This window comes from Hyaena hyaena, unplaced genomic scaffold (assembly GCF_003009895.1).
Source record: "Hyaena hyaena isolate Hyena2069 unplaced genomic scaffold, ASM300989v1 scaffold_1190, whole genome shotgun sequence".
NCBI lineage: Eukaryota > Metazoa > Chordata > Mammalia > Carnivora > Hyaenidae > Hyaena > Hyaena hyaena.
In genome coordinates, this window is record NW_024081827.1 from 258,054 (window position 1) to 280,310 (window position 22,257).

Below are 22,257 nucleotides of genomic sequence, written 5' to 3' on the forward strand. Positions count from 1 at the left end.
TATTCACTCTGCCCACTGGAGTCTGACGTTAGGCATTACCACGAGCAAAAAGCTTTCTTTCAAAGGTACAAGCGACTTCCAGCTTGCCCATCCAGCTATGTCTCTTTAACCACAATGCCACCTCTTCTCTCCGTAGCTGTGGATGCTATGGTGTTGATGATCTTTTCCTCTTAAAAATGTTTTCCACTCTTCACTTCTGTATCATGGTACTCTTTTTTTTTTTTTTTAAGTTTGTTTGTTTGTTTGCTTGTTTAGAGAGAGCACATGAGCAGGGGAAGGGCAGAGAGGGAGGGAGAGGGAATCCCAAGCAGGCTCTGCACTGTCCATCCAGAGCCAGACACGGGGCTCGATCCCATGACTGTGAGATCATGACCTGAGCCAAAATCAAGAGTCAGACACTTAACCCACTGAGCCACCCTGGGTCCCCTCATGGTACTTACAATTTCTAGTCTTTCTCTGACTCTTGCATTTCACTGGGAAAGTGGAGCAGTGTCTTATATTTGGAGTCACCATATAATGGGGCACATAGGATTCTATCTTTATCCACTGACACGTGTTCAAGAAGTATTTACTGAGTGACAGTGACGTGCCAGGCACTGGATGGGTAATGGAGAACAAAACGGATTACGGTCTAACTTTCTCAAGTCCAGAGTTTCACCTTTGTGTTTCTTATCTATTCCTGTGTAACAAATTACCACCAACTTAGTAACTTAAAATAAGATACATTCGCTGTCACAGTTTTTATGGAGCAGGCGTCTGGCTGTGGCTCAGCCCCGCCCTGTGCTCTGGGGTCTCTCACGAGCCTGCAGTCACAGGGTCGAGCCTGCAGTCACAGGGTCGGCCAGGACTGGAGACCCACCCGCAGCCCCCAGCGGGGAGGGGTCTGCGTGCCGGCTCACGGTCGTGTTGGCAGGATTCCTTTCCTGGCGGACCGTGGGCCGATGGCCTCAGAGCCGGGACACCTCAGTTCTTGCCACGTGGGTCTCTGCCCGTGGCAGCTCGCTTCATCAGAGCTAGCGAGGAGGGCCGCAGAGTTGACTTGCAAGATGGAAGTTATAACCGCATGCAATATGTCCGTGGAGATGATATCCCAGTACTGGTTCTGGGTTCTAATGGGTGGAAGCAAGTCACAGATCCTAACCCACACTCAGACGAGATTACACGGGACAGAAATGCCGGGAAGCGGAGACTCAGGAGCTCAGGAGAGGCTTCCCTAAGTGTCCCTCTGTTTTTGCCTCTGATGGTACAGCCGTCTCCACTTCTACTGCTCTCCAAGCGCACTCCCTCCCCGCCTTGCCCATCCCTGCTTCTCTCCCTGTATTCCCTGAGCTGGGCAGCTGCCTCGTGTCTTCTCTGGGAAGGAAACCCGGACATCATTTTCAACGCTTCATCCAGAGGTTGAAAGGGCCACTGGGTTCTGTACTATCTACCCCTGGGGCGTGTTTCCTGTGGTTCTCTACCGTCCATTGACACTGACCTGGGTGTAAAGATGCCTCTTTTTTCAAACGTCAAAAGGCAGAGGCTGGATCTTTTTTTTTTTAATATTTTTATTTATTTCTAGGAGAGAGAGAGAGAGACAGCGTGAGCAGGGGAGGGTCAGAGAGAGAGGGAGTCACAGACTGAAACAGGCTCCAGGCTCCGAGCTGGCAGTCAGCACAGAGCCCGACGCGGGGCTCGAACCCACGAACCGCGAGATCATGACCTAAGAGAAAGTCGGACGCTTAACCGACTAAGCCACCCAGGCGTCCCGGCAGAGGCTGGATCTTATTCTGTGGATCTGAAGTGCCAGCCGCTAGAGCAGTGATTCTGAGCCTCGACTGATCACCCAGGAGCTGAGAATGTCACTGGTGCCTGGGACCCATCACCAGAGATGATGGCGTGGTGGGTCCCAGGTGCAGCTGGACGCTGGCATTTAAAAGTCTCGGTGACTCAAGCATGCAGACAACAGTGAAAGCCATTGCTTCTAGTTGAAGAAATCAAGTCTCTGGGAGAAAGAAAGGAGGAGAAAAGGGTAAACATTTAATGAATAGGAAGAAGTTAAAACTAGAGTTAAAGTTGCTTTAAAAAAATCACACAAACTTCAGAAAGAATCTGACACAGCTCAGTCATCAAAACAATCTCTAAAATGATCAATCTAGGGGCCTTGGTGGCTCAGTCGGTTAAGCGTCCGACTTTGGATCAGGTCATGATCCTACAGTTCACAAGTTCGAACCCCGTGTCGGGCTCTGTGCTGACAGCTCAGAGCCTGGAGCTGCTTCAGATTCAATGTCTCCTTCTCTCTCTGCCCCTCCCCTGTTTGTGCTCTGTCTCTGTCTGTCTCTAAAACAAATAAACAAAACCAAAAACAAAACACTAAAATGATCAGTGAAGTTGGGGAATATGTACCTTTGGGGAACGAGGGGAGATCAGAAATGTCAAAGAGTAAAAGACATAGTTTCTCAAAAGATAACACGTTAGTTTTTGTATTTAGGAAGTAAATAAAGAACCATCTGAAATAATTCGCATTTTTCTTTGTGTTTAGCGTGTGCATGCGTGCAGTTACATGCGCAAAGGTATAATTTAGTTTCAAGTTATTCTGATTTTCTCCTTCATTTTCCAGGAATATCTTGAAGACAGTCGCGCTGGGTCAGATGTTGTCTTTGTGCATATGTGGGACGGCCATTACCAGCCAGTACTTGGCAGAGCAGTACAAAGTGAACACGCCCATGCTTCAGAGCTTTATCAACTATTGCTTGCTGCTGCTGTTTTACACGGTGATGCTGGCCTTCCAGTCAGGTGGGTCCAGTGTGAGAACGGCCTTTTAGACCAATTGTCTTTATAAAAATGTTTGTCTATATAAGGCTTCTAGGTCCTTAAAAAATAAAATGCGAGGTGAAACCAAGAACAGAAAACTTTTTCGTCAAAGTTATTAGAAAAGGAGGGCCCCTCTGAATGCTATGTAAATAGCGACCGGAGATTTACGTATAATAACTCTGTGAGCAGGTAGCACCAAACGGTATCGGTAGAAGTTGACAAGAAATGTAAAAAAGTTCCAGGACACCTGATTGGCTCAGTTGATAAAGCATGGGACTCTTGATCTCAGGGTTGTAAGTTTGAGCCCCATGTTGGAGGTAGAGATGACTTTAAAAAAAATAAAAATAAAAAAAGTGGAAGTGCCATGAAGAGTCAGGTTTTATTTGTTCCCTCCTGTGGTTGATAAATTTAAGAGACAATATTAAAAGCCCATAAAAAGAGCCTCCTCTCCGAAATACACATTTCCAGCCAAATGGAGAGTGTCGAAGCATGCATTGTGTGTAGATCAAGTCTATGTTGGGAGAAAGACAAACTGGCAAGGAATTAACATCTTTTTTTTTAAGGTTTGTTTATTTTGAGAGAGAGTAGAGCAGGGGAGGGTCAGAGAGAGGGAGAGAGAGGGAGAGAGAGAGAATCCCATGCTGACAGACAGACTGATGTAAGGCTTGATCTCATGAACCATGAGATCATGACCTAAGCCAAAATCAAGAGTAAGACACTTAACCTACTGAGCCACTCAGGCTCCCCCCACCTTTAAAAAATATTAATTTATTTATTTTGAGAGCGAGTAGAGGAGGGGCAGAGAGAGTGGGAGAGAAGGAATTAACATCCTTCTTACTGGCTGGTTAAGTTGTTTTAATTTTTTTTAACGTTTATTTTTGAGAATGAGCACAAGGAGGGAGGAACAGAGAGAGAGAGACATAGAATCTGAAGCAGCTCCAGGCTCTGAGCTGTCAGCACACAGCCCGATGCAGGGGCGCTCGAACCCATGAACTGTGAGATCATAACCTGAGCTGAAGTTGGACACTTACCTGACTGAACCCACCCACATAAGTTGTTTTAGAATCATTATAGAATTATGATTTTTAGCTGCTACACAAAAAATGTGAAAGGTTCTAACTGACATCTGGTCCAGATACCATTTGAATTGCTTACCTCATTTTGTTACGTGCTATGTCACTAAGTCCTCCCAGGGAAGCAAAGTGAATGTTAACTGTTATCCTCACTTTGCAGGTGAGGAAACAGAGGCACACAGCTCATGATGGCCGGTTGTGACTAGTGGAGCCAGATTCCAAGCCAGGCAGCCTGTCCCCGAGCCCACTCTCTGCACCAGGGGCTGTTAGTCATGACAGACGTCCGTCCTGAGAGAGGAGAGTGCGAGGGACACGTGGGTGGCTCAGTTAAACGTCCAACTCTTGGTTTCGGCTCAGGTCATGATCTCATGGTTTTGTGGGTTCGGGAACGTCCAGAGAGCAAACAGTCATTCCCACTCAACAGGACATGGCTTGAAAGGGCCCTGCCCACACCCCTTGGGGGACTTCCCTGACGTGTTTATAAATCGCACTGACTTCAGGAGGAAGCCCCACATCGGGCTCCGTGCTGACAGCGCGAAGCCTGCTTGGGATTCTCTCTCTCCCTCTCTCTCTCTGCCCCTCCCCACTTGTGCTGTCTCTGTCTCTCTCAGAATAAATAAATAAATTTAAAAAACAAACAAAGGAGAAGAGATTGAATCCAGGAATGTGAAAATGAGGAGTAACCCAGACTGACCAAGAGCGGACTGTACTTCCATTTTTGGTATTTTAAGGCACATCTTGAAATCACTGGTGTTTGCTAATCCTCTCGTAATATGAACCTTACCAGGTCGGTGGTATTCCTGTGTAGGGACAGGGGACTTATTTTTGAAAGAAAATGGAAGCCAGTTGTGGGGGGAATATCATAAGGGGAAAGCACCAAATTTGGCAAGAACATTAGGAGTTGGAAGCTGAATTGGACACATGGTAATTGGCCCCGGACTTCACTCCTCTGTGAGCTGCTCTGAACTGAAGGAAGTCAGTGCGATTCATAGACACATCAGGGACGTCCCCCGGGGGTGTTAGCAGGGCCTTGCAAGCTGTGTCATGTTGAGTAAGACTGACTTTTTGTTTTCAGGATGTTCCTGCGAATTGGACTTCAGTGATAATTCTTTGGGTAGATGCTTACTTGCAGGTTATCTTACCGTGAAACCTTCTGCTGTATGTGCTGACTGTGTGCCTCCCACCTGCTAGATTCTGCAGAGAAGTGAATTGCAGTTGACCTGAATAAGGAGAATTTGGGCAATTTCTTCAGTGATGCCACCAAGTCTTTTTTCCAAACATATCACTGACTTAATTGTCTCTTGAAAGCACATCTCTTCCAAAAGAATGACCAAGTGCAAGGATTAAATGACCAGTGGATTTATAAGAAAACTTTTGATTTCTTAGGATAATCTGTAGCTTTTCAGGAATGACAGCAGGCAAGCCCACATCTGGATGTTATATTTCTGTGACGGTAGGAAAGGAGATCTAACCAGTTTTCTCCTACTTATTTTCTCTCTGGTGTTTTCTCTGAACACTTGGGCTCTGGTGACACCTTAGCCTGGGTCTCCTAACAGAAACAAATCTACCTGACTCTGCTGAGTCACTGTAGGCATTTAGGTTCTGAATAATGGAAATTAGGAAGCACCACATTCAAAATACATAGTGAACATTTGCTTTGACTCTTTAATCTCTAAATTAACATGCATAGTAATATTTTCTTTTCTTTCTTTAAAAAAGTATTATGTATTTATTTTGAGAGAGTGAGAAACAGAGCACACAAGTGAAGGAGGGGCAGAGAGGGAGACTGGGAACCCTGAACAGGCTCCACACCCTCAGTGCAGACCCCACTATGGGGCTCAGTCTCATGAACCGTGAGATCATGACCTGAGCCAAAGTCATGAGCCAGACGCTTAACCAACTGAGCCACCCAGGCGTCCCCTTAGTATCATTTTCAAGTAACATGTGCCAACCCAGATTTCTTTCAACCAGGGAGTGATAACCTTCTGTACATCTTGAAGAGAAAATGGTGGAAATACATCCTGCTTGGACTAGCAGACGTGGAAGCTAACTACCTGATCGTCAGAGCATACCAGTATACGACTCTAACCAGTGTCCAGGTAAGGGGGAGTCTCTGACCAGTGAGGATTTTTCAACTTCAGGAAAAGAAGCGGAGCCCATTTGTGCTAATCAAACTTTATGGAAAACCTGTTCACTTGCAGAAAGTCTAAACACAGGTGGATGCTGTTTTTTTAGTGGAGCTTACGTGCTAATGAATAAGATCTCCTTGAATTAGTGAAAACATATACAAGGTAATCAGTTCACAACCTGCCAGTGCGGCTACATAGTAGAACAGTTGATACCAAAATAAGCATAAATATTTAGTTGGCCACTGATGCTGTGATGTTAACAAGAGTTCTATTTTAAGTTTACTGAAACCTGGCACATAAAGTGGGTATACTTTGGGCGCTACAGAAGACTTGGAGGTTTGCTAGTAAAGTCGATATTCCAGACAAAGGGACCATTGGACTTGTTGCAGGGAGCTCTGTAGACATCTGGGCTATGCAGAGATTCAGCGTCTTGCGTAGCCAAACTCAAAAGCGGTATCCTTATTCCTTTGTTAGGTTGATTTTTTTTTTTACTGTTTTATTTATTTCTAGGAGAGAGAGAGAGAGAGACAGCGTGAGCAGGGGAGGGTCAGAGAGAGAGGGAGACACAGACTCTGAAACAGGCTCCAGGCTCTGAGCTGGCAGTCAGCACAGAGCCCGACGCGGGGCTCGAACCCACGAACCGTGAGATCATGACCTAAGCGAAAGTCGGACGCCCAACCGACTAAGCCACCCAGGCGCCCCTGTTAGGTTGATTCTTGATGGATTGAAAGAAAGCTCTTCCCGCAGAGCAGTACTGTTCACTTTGGTGGAGTTGAGGGGCGGATGGAGCTGCCTGATGTTAGCAGACTATGGGCTGTCTGCTGACGCCGACTCACCAGTGTGAACAGCTGCATCATTTGTAAAGGGAGAGTCCAGTGCCAGGTTTAGACTTCACAGTTTAGTAGATTTGTAATGTTTTTGTTTTTTTGTTTTGTTTTTTGAGAGAGAAAGAGAGTGAGAGACAGAGAGAGTGCATGCAAGCGAGGGAAGGGCAGAGGGACAGAGAGAGAGAGAGAGAGAGAGTCAGAGAGGGAGTCTCAAGAAGGTTCCACGCCCATTGCAGAGCCTGACATGGGGCTCGGTGCCATGACTGTGGGGTCATGACCTGAGTCAGATGTTCACCTGGCTGAGCCACCCAGGTGCCCCTAGTTTTATAACTTTCTGATGCATCAGTTTTCTCACCATTTTAAATGCAGAAATGTTCTTTTTTTATGTTTATTTATTTTTGAGAGAGAGAGCATGAGCAGAGGAGGGGCAGAAAGAGATGGAGACACAGAATCAATCTAAAGCAGGCTCCAGGCTCTGAGCTGGCTGTTAGCACAGAGCCCAACATGGGGCTCAAACCCATGAACCAGAGATCATGGCCTGAGCAGAAGTCAGACGCTTAACCGACAGAGCCACCCAGGTGCTCCTAAAATACAGAGATGTTTTTATTTCATCTTCACATTTTAGGACCATGGAAAAATTGAAGTGAAATTAGATATATCTCATTTGGAAGACATAAGGATTGATGAAAATTCAGTATTTTTCCAATGTGAATATACATTAAATGCTATTATTACCTGAATGCATCTTATTAAATATTTTCTGTTCAATTGTACTAATTGTGCTAAGGATTGTCTTCAGACTTTTTGGCTTTTGACTGGCTTGGGGAAATATGGGTTAAGACGGATACCACAGGAGGCACATAAAAAACCCAGCATTTCATAAAAATTAAGACCAGGAGTTACCTAAAAGGTGAAATTCATCACGAATAGGATTAAGTGTGCTTTCAGCTATGGGTAATGAGGGTATGAGTGTGTAGAAGACGGCATTTTTGCTAGTCACGTCTAGCCTTATAATCTCGGACACAATTTAATTACTTGATTAGAGCTCTCAGAAACTTTGATCTCTTGACGACTGACGATAACAAGTTTTGAATTGATACAAGGTCTAAACACAGCCAAGTGGAACTCTTACAGTTGGGCCTTTGTGACTGAAGTTCATGCCTTTTACCATTTAAAATATTTTCCTTCATTTCTAGCCTCTTAGAAAAACCTAAGCATTTGGTTGTCAAAAGGGGTTTGCTTTTGGTGCTTGCAAGGAGTACCGTGTGAGAAGGGCATCCGACCGGCATCCGACCGGCATCCGACCACTACAGCTGCCAGCTCCTCAGAGGGTGTCTGTCGCTGGGATCGTTGCAGCCCAGTCTCTGCTTGAGTAAATCTGTGGGCTGGGTGACAGGAGGGAGTTGGGGCCATGTGGTCTCTGAACCTCTTCCCTGTAAAGATTCTATAATTACAGGGGCGCCTGGGGGCCTCTGTCGGTTAAGCATCCAACTTCGGCTCAGGTCCTGATCTCGCGGTTCATGGGTTCGAGCCCCGCATCGGGCTCTGTGCTCACAGCCAGCTCAGAGCCTGGAGCCTGCTTCGGATTCTGTGTCCCTCCCTCTCTCTCTGCCCCCCTCCCCCCTCCCCACCCCACTCGTACTTTTTTTCCTCTCTCTCAAAAATGAGTAAACATTAAAAAAATCAAAGAGTGGGGCACCTGGGTGGCTCAGTTGGTTGAGCGTCTGACTTCGGCTCAGGTCATGATCTTACACTTCGTGGGGTCGAGCTGACAGCTTAGAGCCTGGAGCTGCTTCGGATTCTGTGTCTGCCTCTCTCTCTGACCCTCCCCTGCTTACTCTGTCTCTCTGTCGCTCTCTCTCTCTGTCAGAAATAAATGGAAAAAAAAAAAATAATAAAGTTTAAAAAAATAAAACATTCTGTGATTACTACCCATAATGTAGTGGTTTACATGGTACTCACGACATGGCCATCAGCACCCCAGGGGCCAGGTTGTTTGTGTTTCTTCTCACTTTACAGCGTTCCCTGCCGTCAGCCAGCTTCTCCTTGTGTGCAAGCTCTATTCTTTCTAGAACACAGTGCTTTTTGAAGCCCCCCGTCTTCCATTCTCTAAGGCCTAATTCAGTCTCACTTTCTCCTCTGTGCTCCATCTCTAGTAAAGTATTTCTAATAAAGTTTAACTCATTTTTGTGCCTCTGCCTCCCCCAGCATCTTACCTAGAACCTTGCCTCCTGTGGCTGTATAATAATTTTTAAAGATTAAATTAAATAGGTTCTTGGGACTGAAAGTGTCACAGGGAAGACTTCCATCACCAAGAGTACATGGTAGAATGGAGAATCGATGTAGGTAGGTGGCCGATTGTGCTAGGTATGAGATGAGAGGTCGTGGAACGTTGTGGTGGGACGGGACCCGTGAGATCATCCGGTCTGATCTCTTTCTCTCGTATTGTGACGCAGAGGGGGACCCGCTGGGGAGCACACGGCCGGTCAGTGGCTGCACCACCTTGGCAGCTCCCTTATATGGCCACTCACTACCTGCCAAAAATTGTTAAAAAACAGACCATTTTAAGTTAGATTTGAAGACACAATTTAAGGATAGGGAGTCTCCTGTGAAAGTGTTTGAGAGTGACCTTTTTTACCTTTTTTGTTTAAGGAATTTAGTGTAGACTTTGTTAAGTCATCATGGCTGGATTCGGCCGGTGTCTTCCGGGCCAGCCTGTTACCATGTGCGTCGCGTAATGATTTGTTACTCAGGCAGGCTCAGGAAAGCACTTAGGGGATTAGCGTTCTGCAGCTGGAATAAATAACAAGGCGCAGTGCCCATGCCTGCGCCCAGCACGGCGGCCTCCAGTAATGAGGACATTGCCGTGGAAGGCAGTCACTAAACCGCGGTGGAGAGCAGCAGACAGGCTGCTGGAGGTACAGGGACCTGTCTTGTGCCAAATGAGACAGGTTCAGAGCAAACCAGTGACAGGGTAAAAAAAAAAAAAAAAAAAAAAAGAACAGGGTGAGCTATAAAACAGTTTCAGGAGTATTTTATATATATATATAGCATATGGCGTATATTTTATCCTTGAATGCACTTCACAAAATCTGGGACCTCAAAAATTGAGTGAATAAATCCCCCCATTTTTTCTTTATCTTACCACTGATTTTGGATTTACGTGGTTTTGGCGCTGTTCACCCCCTCTGCCTTTCCGCCTGGCCATATCAGATGTGTGGCAAGTATTTTTTGGACCCGCCATTGACAGGTGATGGAGGAGTATGCGGTGAAGATGAGCCAGGGGATTTGCTGTCAGCAGGTGTCTGCCCCACACTGTGGGACGGGGTGTGGGGGGGTGCTGGACACTTCATCAGGGCGATGGTGTCTTCGGGCTTTCTGACAGTCACTGGTACTTCTCTGCTGCAGCTCGTGGCCCAACTGCGGTGAGATATCTGGTTGTGTGACTACTTATTCTACGTGTCTGGCTTTCCGTGTGTCCTGAGGGCCGTGTCTCACACCGGAGGCCGTGTCTCTCTCGTTCTCTCTCGTAGCATCTCCCACACACATGTGAGGTGTGCAAGTATTTGTTGACTTGGGCAAATAGGTGCGTGAGGGCAGCAGCTCTGCCTGCTGGTCTTATGGGTGAGCCCAGGTGGGCACACAGAAGTACAGCACGGGCTTCGGGAGGGATTCCTGGGGGGCAGCCGCCTGGTCTCCCGCTTCTAACTGTGGGTTTGGGGCAGCTCACGTGACCTCTCTGTGCCTTGGTTTTCCTCCTGTGTGAAATGGGCAATGCGGTTTCCATCTCATAGAGTTGGGAAGGTTAGACAAGCTACTCCAGGTAAAGGTAAGTGCAGGGAAGCCGGGTAAATCCCCGAAATGTACACGAAATGTACCTGGCTGGTAGTAAGTAGGTGCCGACTCCACCCTCTAGCTGAGGAGAGATGGTTTACGTTGTTTTTTCTTCCATGCAGCTTTTGGATTGCTTTGGGATTCCTGTGTTGATGGCGCTCTCGTGGTTTGTTCTCTATGCGAGATACAGAGTGATCCACTTTGTCGCCGTGGCCGTCTGTCTGTTGGGCGTGGGGACAATGGTTGGTGCTGACATTCTCGCAGGGAGGGAAGACAATTCAGGTGAGGCTGTGCTACTTTGTTTCTGGTTCAGTCACAGAAAAAACTTTTGCTTTGTTTTTTTAATTTTTAACTTATTTTGAGAGAGAGAAAGAGAGAATGTGAGCAGGGGGGAGGGGCAGAGGGAGGGAGAGAGGGCAAGTGCCGTGCTCAGTGAGGTGCCCAACGTGAGGTTCAATCCCACAACCCTGGGATCATGACCTGAGCCGAAATCAAGAACCAGACTCTCAACTGACTGAGCCACCCAGGCGCCTCATGTTTTTGCTATTACATTGCAAAGACATATGATAAAAGACAGATTTATTTGCTTCTGCTATTGTAACCACTTCCACAAAGCAGGTTTTTAAAAAATATTTGTTTATTTTTGAGAGAGAAAGAGAGCACAAGCGGGGGAGGGGCAGAGAGCAAGGGAGACACAGAATCGGAAATAGGCTCCAGGCTCTGAGCTGCCAGCACAGAGCCCGATGCGGGGCTCAAACCCACGAGCCGTGAGATCATGACCTGAGCTGAAGTCAGATGCTCAACTGACGGAGCCGCCCAGGCGCGGCTGCAAAGCAGTTTTTATGTTCCTACCTGTGCACGGTGTTTGCGTCTTTTTGTCACACTAAATAGTTTTGTTTCGTCTCATGAGAGAGCCAGTTCTTGACATATTCACAATAATCTACATTTGGCCCATACATTGAGATTAGTTTACTGGAAAAGCTACTGTAGATTGTTGGGTTTTTTTTTCTTTCATTGTTTACTGTCAAGTTTGGTTTCCATATAACTTTTTTTTTTTTTTAATCAAAAGGAAGTTTAATGTTCACTGAATGAGTGGCCTCTTTTTCAGTGGCTCTGTGGATGAGAACATGTGGTCATGGACATGCTTTGGGTCAAAGTACAGGCAATTGATGGTATAAAATCAAAATGCAGTCTCTGAACTCACCCAATCTCCAAGTGACTTTGTGTCCTTGAGAAAAAATAACCTTGACTTCCTAGCCTTCTTCCCTGTAGTTTTTAGTTAATTCCCTCCCATAAATTCCATCAGTTTCTCTGTCATGGAATCATTTCCTGGGGCCTTATGTTATGGTATGTGACTCCACCTTCCAGTCTCGTAGTCTCTGAGGGGTCGAACTGTGAAAAAAATCACAGCGGAATTGTGCCAGAAATTGAGGAGAATAAGAGTCCGTAAACCTCTAGAAATCAGGGTTTGTCCTTCTGTCAAGGATTATGTAAATGAACACGAACCAGATAAACTGCTAGAAGCAAGCTAGAGGTGGTCCCCTGTGTTGACACTGTGTTGTGTTTTGTGCCTTGTCCTTCCTGCAGGCAGTGACGTGCTGACTGGGGACATCTTGGTCCTTCTTGGAGCCTCCCTCTATGCCGTTTCTAACGTGTGTGAAGAGTACATCGTGAAGAAGCTGAGCAGGAAGGAGTTTTTAGGAATGGTGGGCCTATTTGGAACCATCATCAGCGGCATACAGCTGTAAGAGCCTAAAGTTTCCCTTACAAGCATAAGAAGCACATGTATCACACAGGATCACTTTCCAGCTACTACCACTCATTGTTGATTTGGCCCAAATTCCCATCTGAAGCCAGTGACTTGCTAACTATCTATGAGGAGATTCTTTTATTTTTTTTTTTCAAATTTATTTTTATGTGTTTTGAGAGAAAGAGAGAGCAGATGGGGAGGGACAGAGAGAGAGGGAGAGAGAGAATCCCAAGCCGGCTCCACACTGTCAGCACAGAGCCTGATGTGGGGCTCAAACTCAAGACTGTGATCATGACCTGAACCAAAGCCAAGAGTTGGACGCTTAACTGACTGAGCCACCTAGCACTCCTAGAAGATTCTAGAAATGGCAAAAAATATGCCTCATTTCCTTACAAGTGCACGATGCTTGGGATTTCTGCTTACAGTTGTGGTAGAGGCATTACCATGAAAGACTTTATTTTTCAATGATTTCCGGAAAGTATTATCTCCCTATTCACATGGAAGACATACTATCATGTTTTCCTCCTGTAGCTGACTGCTATTTGAAAACTCCTTCTACAGGCTTCATATATGTTTATGGGCTCCTTTGGGTTTTATTCTGTGTCATTTTTATTAAACCTACTTAGAAAAATTTAAAAATCAATGTAATCCCTCAATAAAGAATCAATGTAATTCCTCATTTTAGCTGACGTATAGCAACTAAAATGCTTATAAACTAGTGAAAATGAGTAAGTGGATCTCTCTGTGACCTTTTGTTTTAATTCTAGATTGATCGTTGAATGTAAGGATATTGCCAGCATTCAGTGGAACTGGAAAATTGGTATGTTCGTAGATGTTCATCCTTTTTTTTAAACAATTTTTTTTAACATTTATTTAGTTTTGAGAGACAGAGAGAGACAGAACATGAGTTGGAGAGGGGCAGAGAGAGAAGGACACACAGAGTCTGGAGCCTCTGAGCTGTTAGCATAGAGCTTCACACAGGGCTTGAACCCATGAACTATGAGATCATGACTTGAGCCGAAGTCAGATGCTTAACCAACTGAGCCACCCAGGCGCCCCTGTTTATCCTTTTTTGGTCAATATCTTTTTCCTCTTAGTGACAAAAAAAAAAGTGTCAAGAAATATCTTTATTTACATAATATTTAGCCCTTTTTAAAAAAAAAAATTACAGAGTAATTCCGTACGCAGAGGGCTCTGGCGATCTGTAGAGTTTTCCCTGAGAAGTTATAAATGAGCCTTCCCCAGGAGTTCATTCTTAATCTTTACCTTCAGGAATAGCTTTGCTGTCCTAGGAATTCTGAACAACACTGACCTTCAGTCACACTCCCTTTCAGTTAGATCTGTATCCCTTTCAATTAGATCTGTATCTTGAGTCCTCAAGGCTCAAGGCTCTTGTGAAGGAAGGTCGACTGCCTAATGTAATTTGTGAAACATTAACCCAAATAATCTGATGGCATGTGATCACCCACCACCTTCCATTGCTTCTCTCTGGTATTCCTGGGCACCTGGACTAATAAGTAATGTAGAAGAAGACAGTGGTGGAAGATCAGGAGAGGCTCCAACCTTATTTAATTGTGGGTGGGAAAGAGTTATAAACAGTCCATAAAATGCCACAGAAGTTCATATGCTGTGCTTGGATAATTTAGTTCAGTTAAATAACTTAGATTGCCAGGGTGTGAGCGGGTGTGAGTGGGTGTGTGTGGGTGTGTGTCGGGTATGGGGGCGAGACTGAAGAAGTGGTCTCAAAGCTAGACAGTGGGCACCCACACCCTCTCCGCCCGATAGAGGCTGGTTGTACTGTGCTTTCTGGGAGCACTGAATTTAATGAGATGAACAAAAGGTAATGGACCTAACCGTTGCTTTGATGACTAAAAATACTCTATTCTGAATCTAGTTACACAAATCATGTCCAACTGATGAACCAGATAAAAGCAAACAAAAGATAATGGGTGATTTTTCTTAATCGTGATTCTGCTTTTATTGACCTCATCTCACAGCATCCCTCTGCCTGGGGCGGGTGGCCGAGGCGGGTGGCTGGAGCCATGGAGCCGGTCACAACATGGGCAGTTGATTTGCCCTTCCCCATCTAAGACCCTGTTGCAGGTTTGAAGTCCTTCCCCTGGGTCATATCTGGTTATGACTGTATATTTCCCGAGAGCTTTCTGTGTTTCCTTGGCACTGCTGAGAGTTAATAGGGGACTTTGTAGATAGTATGTTAAAGGGTCAGGAATTTTATATGGCAGCCAAGCCTTCAAAGCATCCTTGCCCTCTGATTTCTTCCTGTGATATTAGATATTCACTCTTTTCCCCCCACAGCCCTGCTGTTTGTGGCGTTTGCCCTGTGTATGTTTTGCCTGTACAGCTTTATGCCGCTGGTGATTCAGGTCACCAGTGCCACTTCTGTGAACTTGGGCATCCTGACAGCCGACCTCTACAGCCTTTTCTTTGGACTCTTTCTGTTTGGCTATAAGGTAAGCAAATAGGAACACTTGCTTGGTCTAAAAGAAGTAAGGCTTTCTTCAATATTTTAGGTCCAGAATTAAACCTCGTTTTGGGGGGCAAGAACTTCACCTGACAAGGGCCCCTGGATGACTCCGTTGGTTAAGCGCCTGTCTTCAGCGTGGGGCATGATCGCGCAGTTCTTGAGTTTGAGCCCCACATCGGGCTCTATGCTGACAGCTCAGAGCCTGGAGCTAGCTTTGGATTCTGTGTCTCCCTCGCTCTCTGCCCCTTCCCTGCTCATGCTCTGTCCCTTTCTCTCGCAAAGAATGAATCAATGTTAAAAAAAATTTCACTGGACAGTTTGCACTCCAGGCAGATGGCATCTTATTAATATTATAATAAGAGTTTTGAGGTTACAGACCTCTGAAAGAGGCTTGCGTACCCTCGAGGATCCTGAGACTTTGAGAACCGCTACACTGGAAATCCGTCTGTCCTTAGTTACACCCTCAGTAAGTGCTGGCCAAGGGGCTTGCCAACACAGTGATTAGAACAGATAGTTACAATGTTGGCTGTTGCTTGATAATTTTAGTTCCATTTGGGGCAACAACTACATTTCTCTGTCCTTGTAGAATTTTGTATCCAGGGAGAAATTGTTTGGCACTGCTTTACAGTATTCCCAGGAATCGGCCGTGAACTCACGAGGCCTCGTTCCATGGGTTCTCAGAAATTTCTGCTTAAAGAAGCATAAACCGTTGTTGCCCTGCAAGGTTCTATGTAACATGAGCTAGCTGTTATCTTTATAGGTTTGCTGGTTAAGGTATTCCTGAACTAAAACTGAAGGTGTATTTAGAGCTTCTTGGTAGCATCATTAAAAAGTAACACATGTCAAAGTGAATCAGAGAAGTGATCTGACAAGCCTAGATTTTTTTTTTTTTAAATGTTTATTTATTTCTAGGAGACAGAGAGAGAGACAGCGTGAGCAGGGGAGGGCCAGAGAGGGAGCCACAGACCGAAACAGGCTCCAGGCCCCGAGCTGGCAGTCATCACAGAGCCCGACGCGGGGCTCGAACCCACGAACCGTGAGATCATGACCTAAGCGAAAGTCGGACGCTCAACCAACTAAGCCACCCAGGCACCCCATAATGAGAACAATTATAGAGGTGCCCGAGTGGCTCAGTCATTTAAGCGTCCAACTTCGACTCAGGTCATGATATGGTGGTTCAGGAGTTTGAACCCCGTATCGGGCTTTGTGCTGACAGCCCAGAGCCTGGAACCTGCTTTGGATTCTGTGTCTCTCTCTCTCCATCCCTCCCCTGCTCAAGTTCTTTCTCTCTCTTCTCTCAAAAATAAACAAACATTAAAAAAATAAATGAGAACAACTGCCAAGGGCTACAAAGTAGGCCTTCAAAGTGAGTGAGTTGTTGGAGAGAGGGGCAAGAAGGGAAGTTGTAATGCTGTGCTTGCATTTCACACAGCCACCACTAGGGGGTGATGGTGTTTTTATTCTGCAGTTAAGCTTAGCAGTTGGCAGGTTGTATGTTTCTTATGGCCCCACTCACCTGTGCTTTTTTCTTTTTAGTAAGTAAAGGTTCCTGAGTGAAACAATACTCAAGTGGGAAGGAAGAAGTAAGGTTAAAGGAATAAAAGCTTTGAAGTAAAAATACAGCTGCCACTACCTCTTATAAGTTCCCTTCATGTAGATATTTCCTCTTTCACTACTCTTAACTTTAATATGAAAAAGGCTTTCTGTATGTCATTTTTTTGGATCATATAGCTTTAAACTGTTATGCTCAAACTTGCAGCATGCGGACTTTAACTTTCCCTCCCAGTTCTTCTGCTGTATGTCTTTGTCTCTGCATGTCTAGCAGCTCACTCTTAGATCAGATTTGATTGCTTTTGGTCAGAGGCCGTTTTGAGGCTTGTAGAGCAAAGAGCAGGTCTGATGTGATCTTGAGAGGAAATTACAGAGGAGGAAAAGCATTCAGCACTTAACGAAGATACCTAGTGTTGTACAACCAGTTTTTAGAGACAGGATTATACACCCAATATAGCACCACTTTTTACAATTGTAGCATCTGACATAACTTTGGCTCTAATTTTTATTTAAAAATTCTTTTTTTTAATTAAAAAAATTTTAATGCTTTATTTCTGAGAGAGAGAGAGAGAGAGAGAGACAGACAGACAGCATGAGCAGGGGAGGGTCAGAGAGAGAGGGAGATACAGAATCTGAAGCAGGCTCCAGGCTCTGAGATAGCTGCCAGCACAGAGCTCGATGCAGGGCTTGAACCCACAATCCGTGAGATCATGACTTGAGCCGAAGTTGGATGCTCAACCGACTGAGCCACCCAGGCGCCCCTATGGTTATTTATTTATTTTTGAGAGAGAGCATGAGTGGGGGAGGGGCAGAGAGAGAGGGACACAGAATCCAAAGCAGGCTCCAGGCTCTGAGCTGTCAGCACAGAGCCCAACACGGGGACTGAACCCACGAACCATGAAATCATGACCTGAGCCGAAGTCGGATGCTCAACGAACTGAGCCACCCAGGCTCCCCACTTTGGCTCTCATTTTTTAAAAACTGACAGTTGAAAAAGAGGTTTAAAAATTTCTGCCTCTTCTGCAATTGATCATGAGTAAATACTTACTGACCAGAAGAGCCACCAGAAACTTCCTGAATAGATTCAGATACAAAGGGTAGAATTCAATAAAAGAAAAAAGGTAAAAGTAAGAGCCTTTAATTCAGGAGACTTACCCCATTCTCTCAGAGTCTCACCCCTCCAAGAGAAGTTGATTTGATAACCTGGTTCTTAAGAGGAACAAGTTACTTTTTCTTTTAAACATTTAAAACCACCAAAGCAAATGAGACATGTTTTGACCAAGTTATGTATGTTTACCCACAGTTAACAGTGAACATTTTGTAGGCAAGCATAAGTACTGGTTTTATAACGCTGCCTTTTACTCTAGATAGCTTTAGCTTTCCCTAATATTCTTTGTATCATTTTCTCCCCCAACAAATATTTATTAAATACCAGTTGTGTGTTGAGGGTCATGCTGAGTATTGGATCCCAGAACTAAAACCGGGTTCTTCTGTTCAGCTTGACATGATCACGGACTTTGCATCCTTGTCATTGCCTTTTGCACTGAATTTAGTGAAGCCTTCTGTACTTTGCGGAGGGCTGTGGCTATTCCCTTCCTTAAAGAGTTCTAAAGGCTTAAAGTGAAGAAGTAATTGAGCATCTTTAAAGAGTTAACACATGGAAGCCGATAGTGACTCGCAGAAGCCTAAGGCAGGAGATGACCAGCAATGCATTTAACGCTCACTTCACACACCTGGTTAGGTCCTCCTTGTACCTTGAGGAGTGTATCTAGTTTTTTTTTCTCCTCTCTCATCTCCTTGCCCAACCCATTGTGTTTTCTTATTGTTGTTCTTTGTTACTTCCTTATTAGGACTCTTTTTAGACATTAGAACTCTCTGGGGCATACTAAGAAATCTAAGCTAGTTTAAAAATATTTATTGGCTTGAACAAAATAGTATGCCCCCATTCTTTACTTTAAAATCAGGTTAGCAGGACCATTCATAAGTTGAGTTTGCTTGTTGCAAGGAAAAAGAAAATGGTCCTAGGCATTTAATTACACATTAATTATGCTACACACTTTCCCTAATTTTTACTGTACCTCCTTGGTCTTTAGCTTTCCTCTTTCTGTGTTTTATCTTTGATGCTGTTAAAAACAAATACTAATTTCCTTAATACTTGAACTTTTTATGGATCCTCAATTCCAGTAAGAGCGAATAAACAGAGTGTATAATATTACTTATTTTAACTTTGGGGGTAAGTCAGAATACCGTTTCCGGTAAGAATACACAGTGAGTTAGTGCTGTGTCTTCACTATATTTTGCTCTGGGCCGTTGTTTTCCTAGAGAAAGGGGTAGGGTGGAGAAGGTCACCCAGATCTCCATCTCTCTGTGGTGGGCCCGTGAGAATGGGCTCTTGCTGGAATCAGCCCTTCTGGGAGCCGAGAGGGCAGGAGATTCCTCCTGCAGGCTCCATTCCCTGTGCTTGTCTGCCTGCACTTTACACCAGTAACTTCTTTGGGTTCGAGATGTTTCTGAGAAATGATGTCTTTCGAGCTCTGAAAATCTGAATCTGCTCAGTCCACCATAAATTTGATTATGTAACACTTGCCTACAGAGACCAGATAATTTATTAAATTTTAACAAAATGGATGTTATTTTATTCTTTAAAGTTTATTTTTGAGAGAGAGAGAGAGAGTGAGTGGGGGAGGGTCAGAGAGAGAGGGAGACACAGAATCCAAAGCAGGCCTCAGGCTCCGAGCTGTCAGCACAGAGCCCGGCGCGGGGCTCGAACCCCCGAACCGCGAGACTGTGACCTGAGCTGAAATCAAGAATCAGATGCTTAACTGACTGAGCCACCCAGGCGCCCCCAAAATGGATTCCACCGCATTAGCATATAGGAAGGTTGTTGAGAACTTGTCACATCTGTACATCCACATTTTATCTTGGGTCCTGTGTTCCTCTGTTTCATGTCGGTATCATAAACTGTGCTCCGGTCTGAACTCGGCTCTCTCAAGGTGTCCAGGCTGACGTTGGATTCTCCCCACTGAGCCGGACTGGTTGCAAGGTGGGGGTGTGGCTGGGTTATCACAGAGCGAGGCCACACCTCCATTCCCTAGGGGTCCAGGGGTCCAGTTGGCCCGAGCCCGCTGCCGTGGCCAGAGCGCGTGCAGTCACTGGCCTCCGGACGGGAGGCTTTGGGGCATGAGCATCTCCTTAGGCAACTTGCAGGAGAAAAGGATCGTGAGGGGGTCACCCGGAAACAACAGCTGGCCGAGGGCAGCAGCTCGCGTGTGTGTGTCGGAGGCCACGACCCGCAGCCTGTTCTCCTCCTACTAGTTTTCGGGGCTCTACCTCCTGTCCTTCACCGTCATCATGGTGGGGTTCGTGCTCTACTGCTGCACCCCCACGCGCACGGCCGCGCCGGCGGAGAGCAGCGCGCCGCCCGTCACCGGCATCGGGGTCGACAACCTGGGGCTGAAGCTGGAGGAGCACCTGCAGGAGACGCCCCCCGCGGCGCCGTAGCTGGACGGGCAGGTGCGCCCACGCCCAGGCCTCCGCGCCCGGGACCCGGCCCGGGGAGGAGCGGCGCCCGCTGAGCGCCCGCCGAGGGGACCCTTGGGAGATTGATGGGCGGGGAGCCAGCACTGCAGCACGGAACCGGATCCACCGGTTAGATTTTACAGAGGAATACAAAATAACGTGTCAAAGGTAGAAATACGAAACTAGAGAAGACGGGGTGGCTGGGGTCGTGTCCTGCTTGAGGACTAATACCTGTTAGCGTCAGGGAGACCAGGTGTGCCCCGCACTGGGGTCTCGGAGACGGGCGGGAGGGCCTTCGAGGGAGACAGCCAGGCGCCCTCCGGCCTCAGGGCAGGGCCTGAAAGCGGGCTGTCCAGCCGGGCTGGGCGGTCAGGTGCTGGGGGGCCGGGGTGGTTTTGGGGAGGTTTCCACGTTTAGAGACAGTCGTCGTCCACCAGGCTCGTGGCCTTGATGCCATAGTGAGGTCTGGTGATTGCACACGGCGGCATGGGTGGGCCAGCCCCTGAGAACTCCTGAGATGCAGGTGTGAGTATCATAGACGCAGGGAAGAGCGGGCATACAGCGGACTGAGGAGCCCTCCATCGTTCAGAGACGATTCCACGCTGCTTCTCCCCAAGTGTTTGTAACGTGCCATGGCGTCAGCCACCACTGTGCCCCTTTGCAAAACCTCTGTATGTGAACTTGTTTTGTAATGTACTGAAGAAATTGAGGGCAAGTGTTCGTGCTATTAAAAGAGTTTGATTGCATTTGAAATGTATTCATTGTGTGGTTTCTTTGATTAACCAGTTCCCCTTCTGGATTTTAAATGACTTCATATATTCCAGATTTCTCCATATCCAGCATTTTAGGATCATGTCTTCTCTAGGGTGGCAGACCTGTCTGCCCCTGTGCTGGGATGGAGGGGAGTTCAGAGTGAACCCACAGATCATTTGCCGGAATAATCTTTTTAAAATTCTGAGTCATCTCAATTAAAATTTTTTAAAAAATATATATATATATTTTAAGTTTATTTATTTTGAGAGAGAGTGAGAGAGCGAGTGCAAGTGGGGAAGGGGCAGAGAGGGAGGGAGAGTCCCAAGCAGGCTCTGTACCGCCGGCATAGAGCCCAACGTGGGGCTCAAACCCTTGAACCTCGAGATCATGACCTGAGCCAAAGTCAGATGCTTAACCGACTGAACCACCCAGGTGCCCCTCATCATTATTATTATTTTTTCCTTTTTTGGGTGAAATAAACTTTTATTCTCTGCAGCCAATTAAAAAGTGATGTTTGGTTTTTGCTCTGTACTTTTCACGGCTGCCAGTGAGTGGACAAGTTTAGGTTGCAGTGTTTGGCCCTTTGGGGAAGACTTTCAGTTTGATTAATACATTATTTCTTAAAATATCCTGCTTTTGGGGGTGCCTGCGTGGCTCAATTGGTTAAGCATCTGACTCTTGGTTTTGGCTCAGGTTATGATCTCGCGAGTTGTGGGTTTGAGCCCTGTGTCAGGCTCAGTGCTGACAGTACAGAGCCTTCTTGGATTCCCTCTCTCTCTGCCCTTCCTTGCCTCTGTCTCTCACTCACTCTCTCTCAAAATAAATAAACATTAAAAAAAATTTTAAAAAAATCCTGCTTCGGCATAAACCTGTATCATAGGGACAGTGAAGTGGAGTCTCAGGTGACAGCATACGATGGGTCTGTCAAGGCTCAACTCTCAGGCCATCCAGGCTGGGCCTCTGGTCCTCTAGGCTACCAGGCTCTTGTTCGTATCTTCCTTGCAGCACTTACCGAGTGCTTGCTGTTTACCTGCCCTTCGTCACCACGGGCTGAGCTCTTCCAGGTCCAGTGTGGCCTTTATTCATCTTTCTAGACCTTTGGACATCTCACCTCTTGGGCATTTATTAAGTGAGGATTGTCATCGGTCCCAGTTCAGAACATTTAAGGGGAGATTGGCCAAAAGTAAGGGCTTTTATGCAGATACATTTAGGCCACATTACGTACCCTGCTCTGCCCTTTCCGCCCACCCCCCTAAGTGTGGTGTTTTCTCTCCTCTCCTCCTCTCCCTGGAGTTCCAGTGTTAGCGTCCTAAATTAGAACTTAGAAATCGCTCTTGCATAGAAGCAATGCTGTGAATGACATTCAGCAAATACAAGTTATGCAAAGCCCTGCGTCCTGGCTTACGTAAGTCTGGGAAGACGGGAGTTCACCTGTCTCTACAATAACACTTCCGTGGAAACCGCATTTTCAAACATCCGGCTCACACACAAGCTTTTGAAACACAACACGTTCTTACATTGAGAATCTCCTGTAAATTCTTTT

General features: G+C 46.1%; 1 protein-coding gene across 1 annotated transcript in view; it reads left to right on the top strand.

The window, feature by feature from the left end:
- SLC35F2 (solute carrier family 35 member F2) overlaps positions 1–20,718 on the top strand; it is a 52,285-nt gene extending 31,567 nt beyond the window's left edge. Inside the window, exons 2-8 of the mRNA XM_039222832.1 lie at positions 2,600–2,775; positions 5,838–5,965; positions 10,779–10,938; positions 12,244–12,400; positions 13,174–13,226; positions 14,723–14,877; positions 19,758–20,718. Of these exons, the coding sequence (XP_039078763.1) occupies positions 2,600–2,775; positions 5,838–5,965; positions 10,779–10,938; positions 12,244–12,400; positions 13,174–13,226; positions 14,723–14,877; positions 19,758–19,943 (1,015 nt within the window). The 3' untranslated portion in view covers positions 19,944–20,718. The remainder of the gene's footprint in view (positions 1–2,599; positions 2,776–5,837; positions 5,966–10,778; positions 10,939–12,243; positions 12,401–13,173; positions 13,227–14,722; positions 14,878–19,757) is intronic.
- The last annotated feature ends 1,539 nt before the right edge of the window (positions 20,719–22,257 follow it).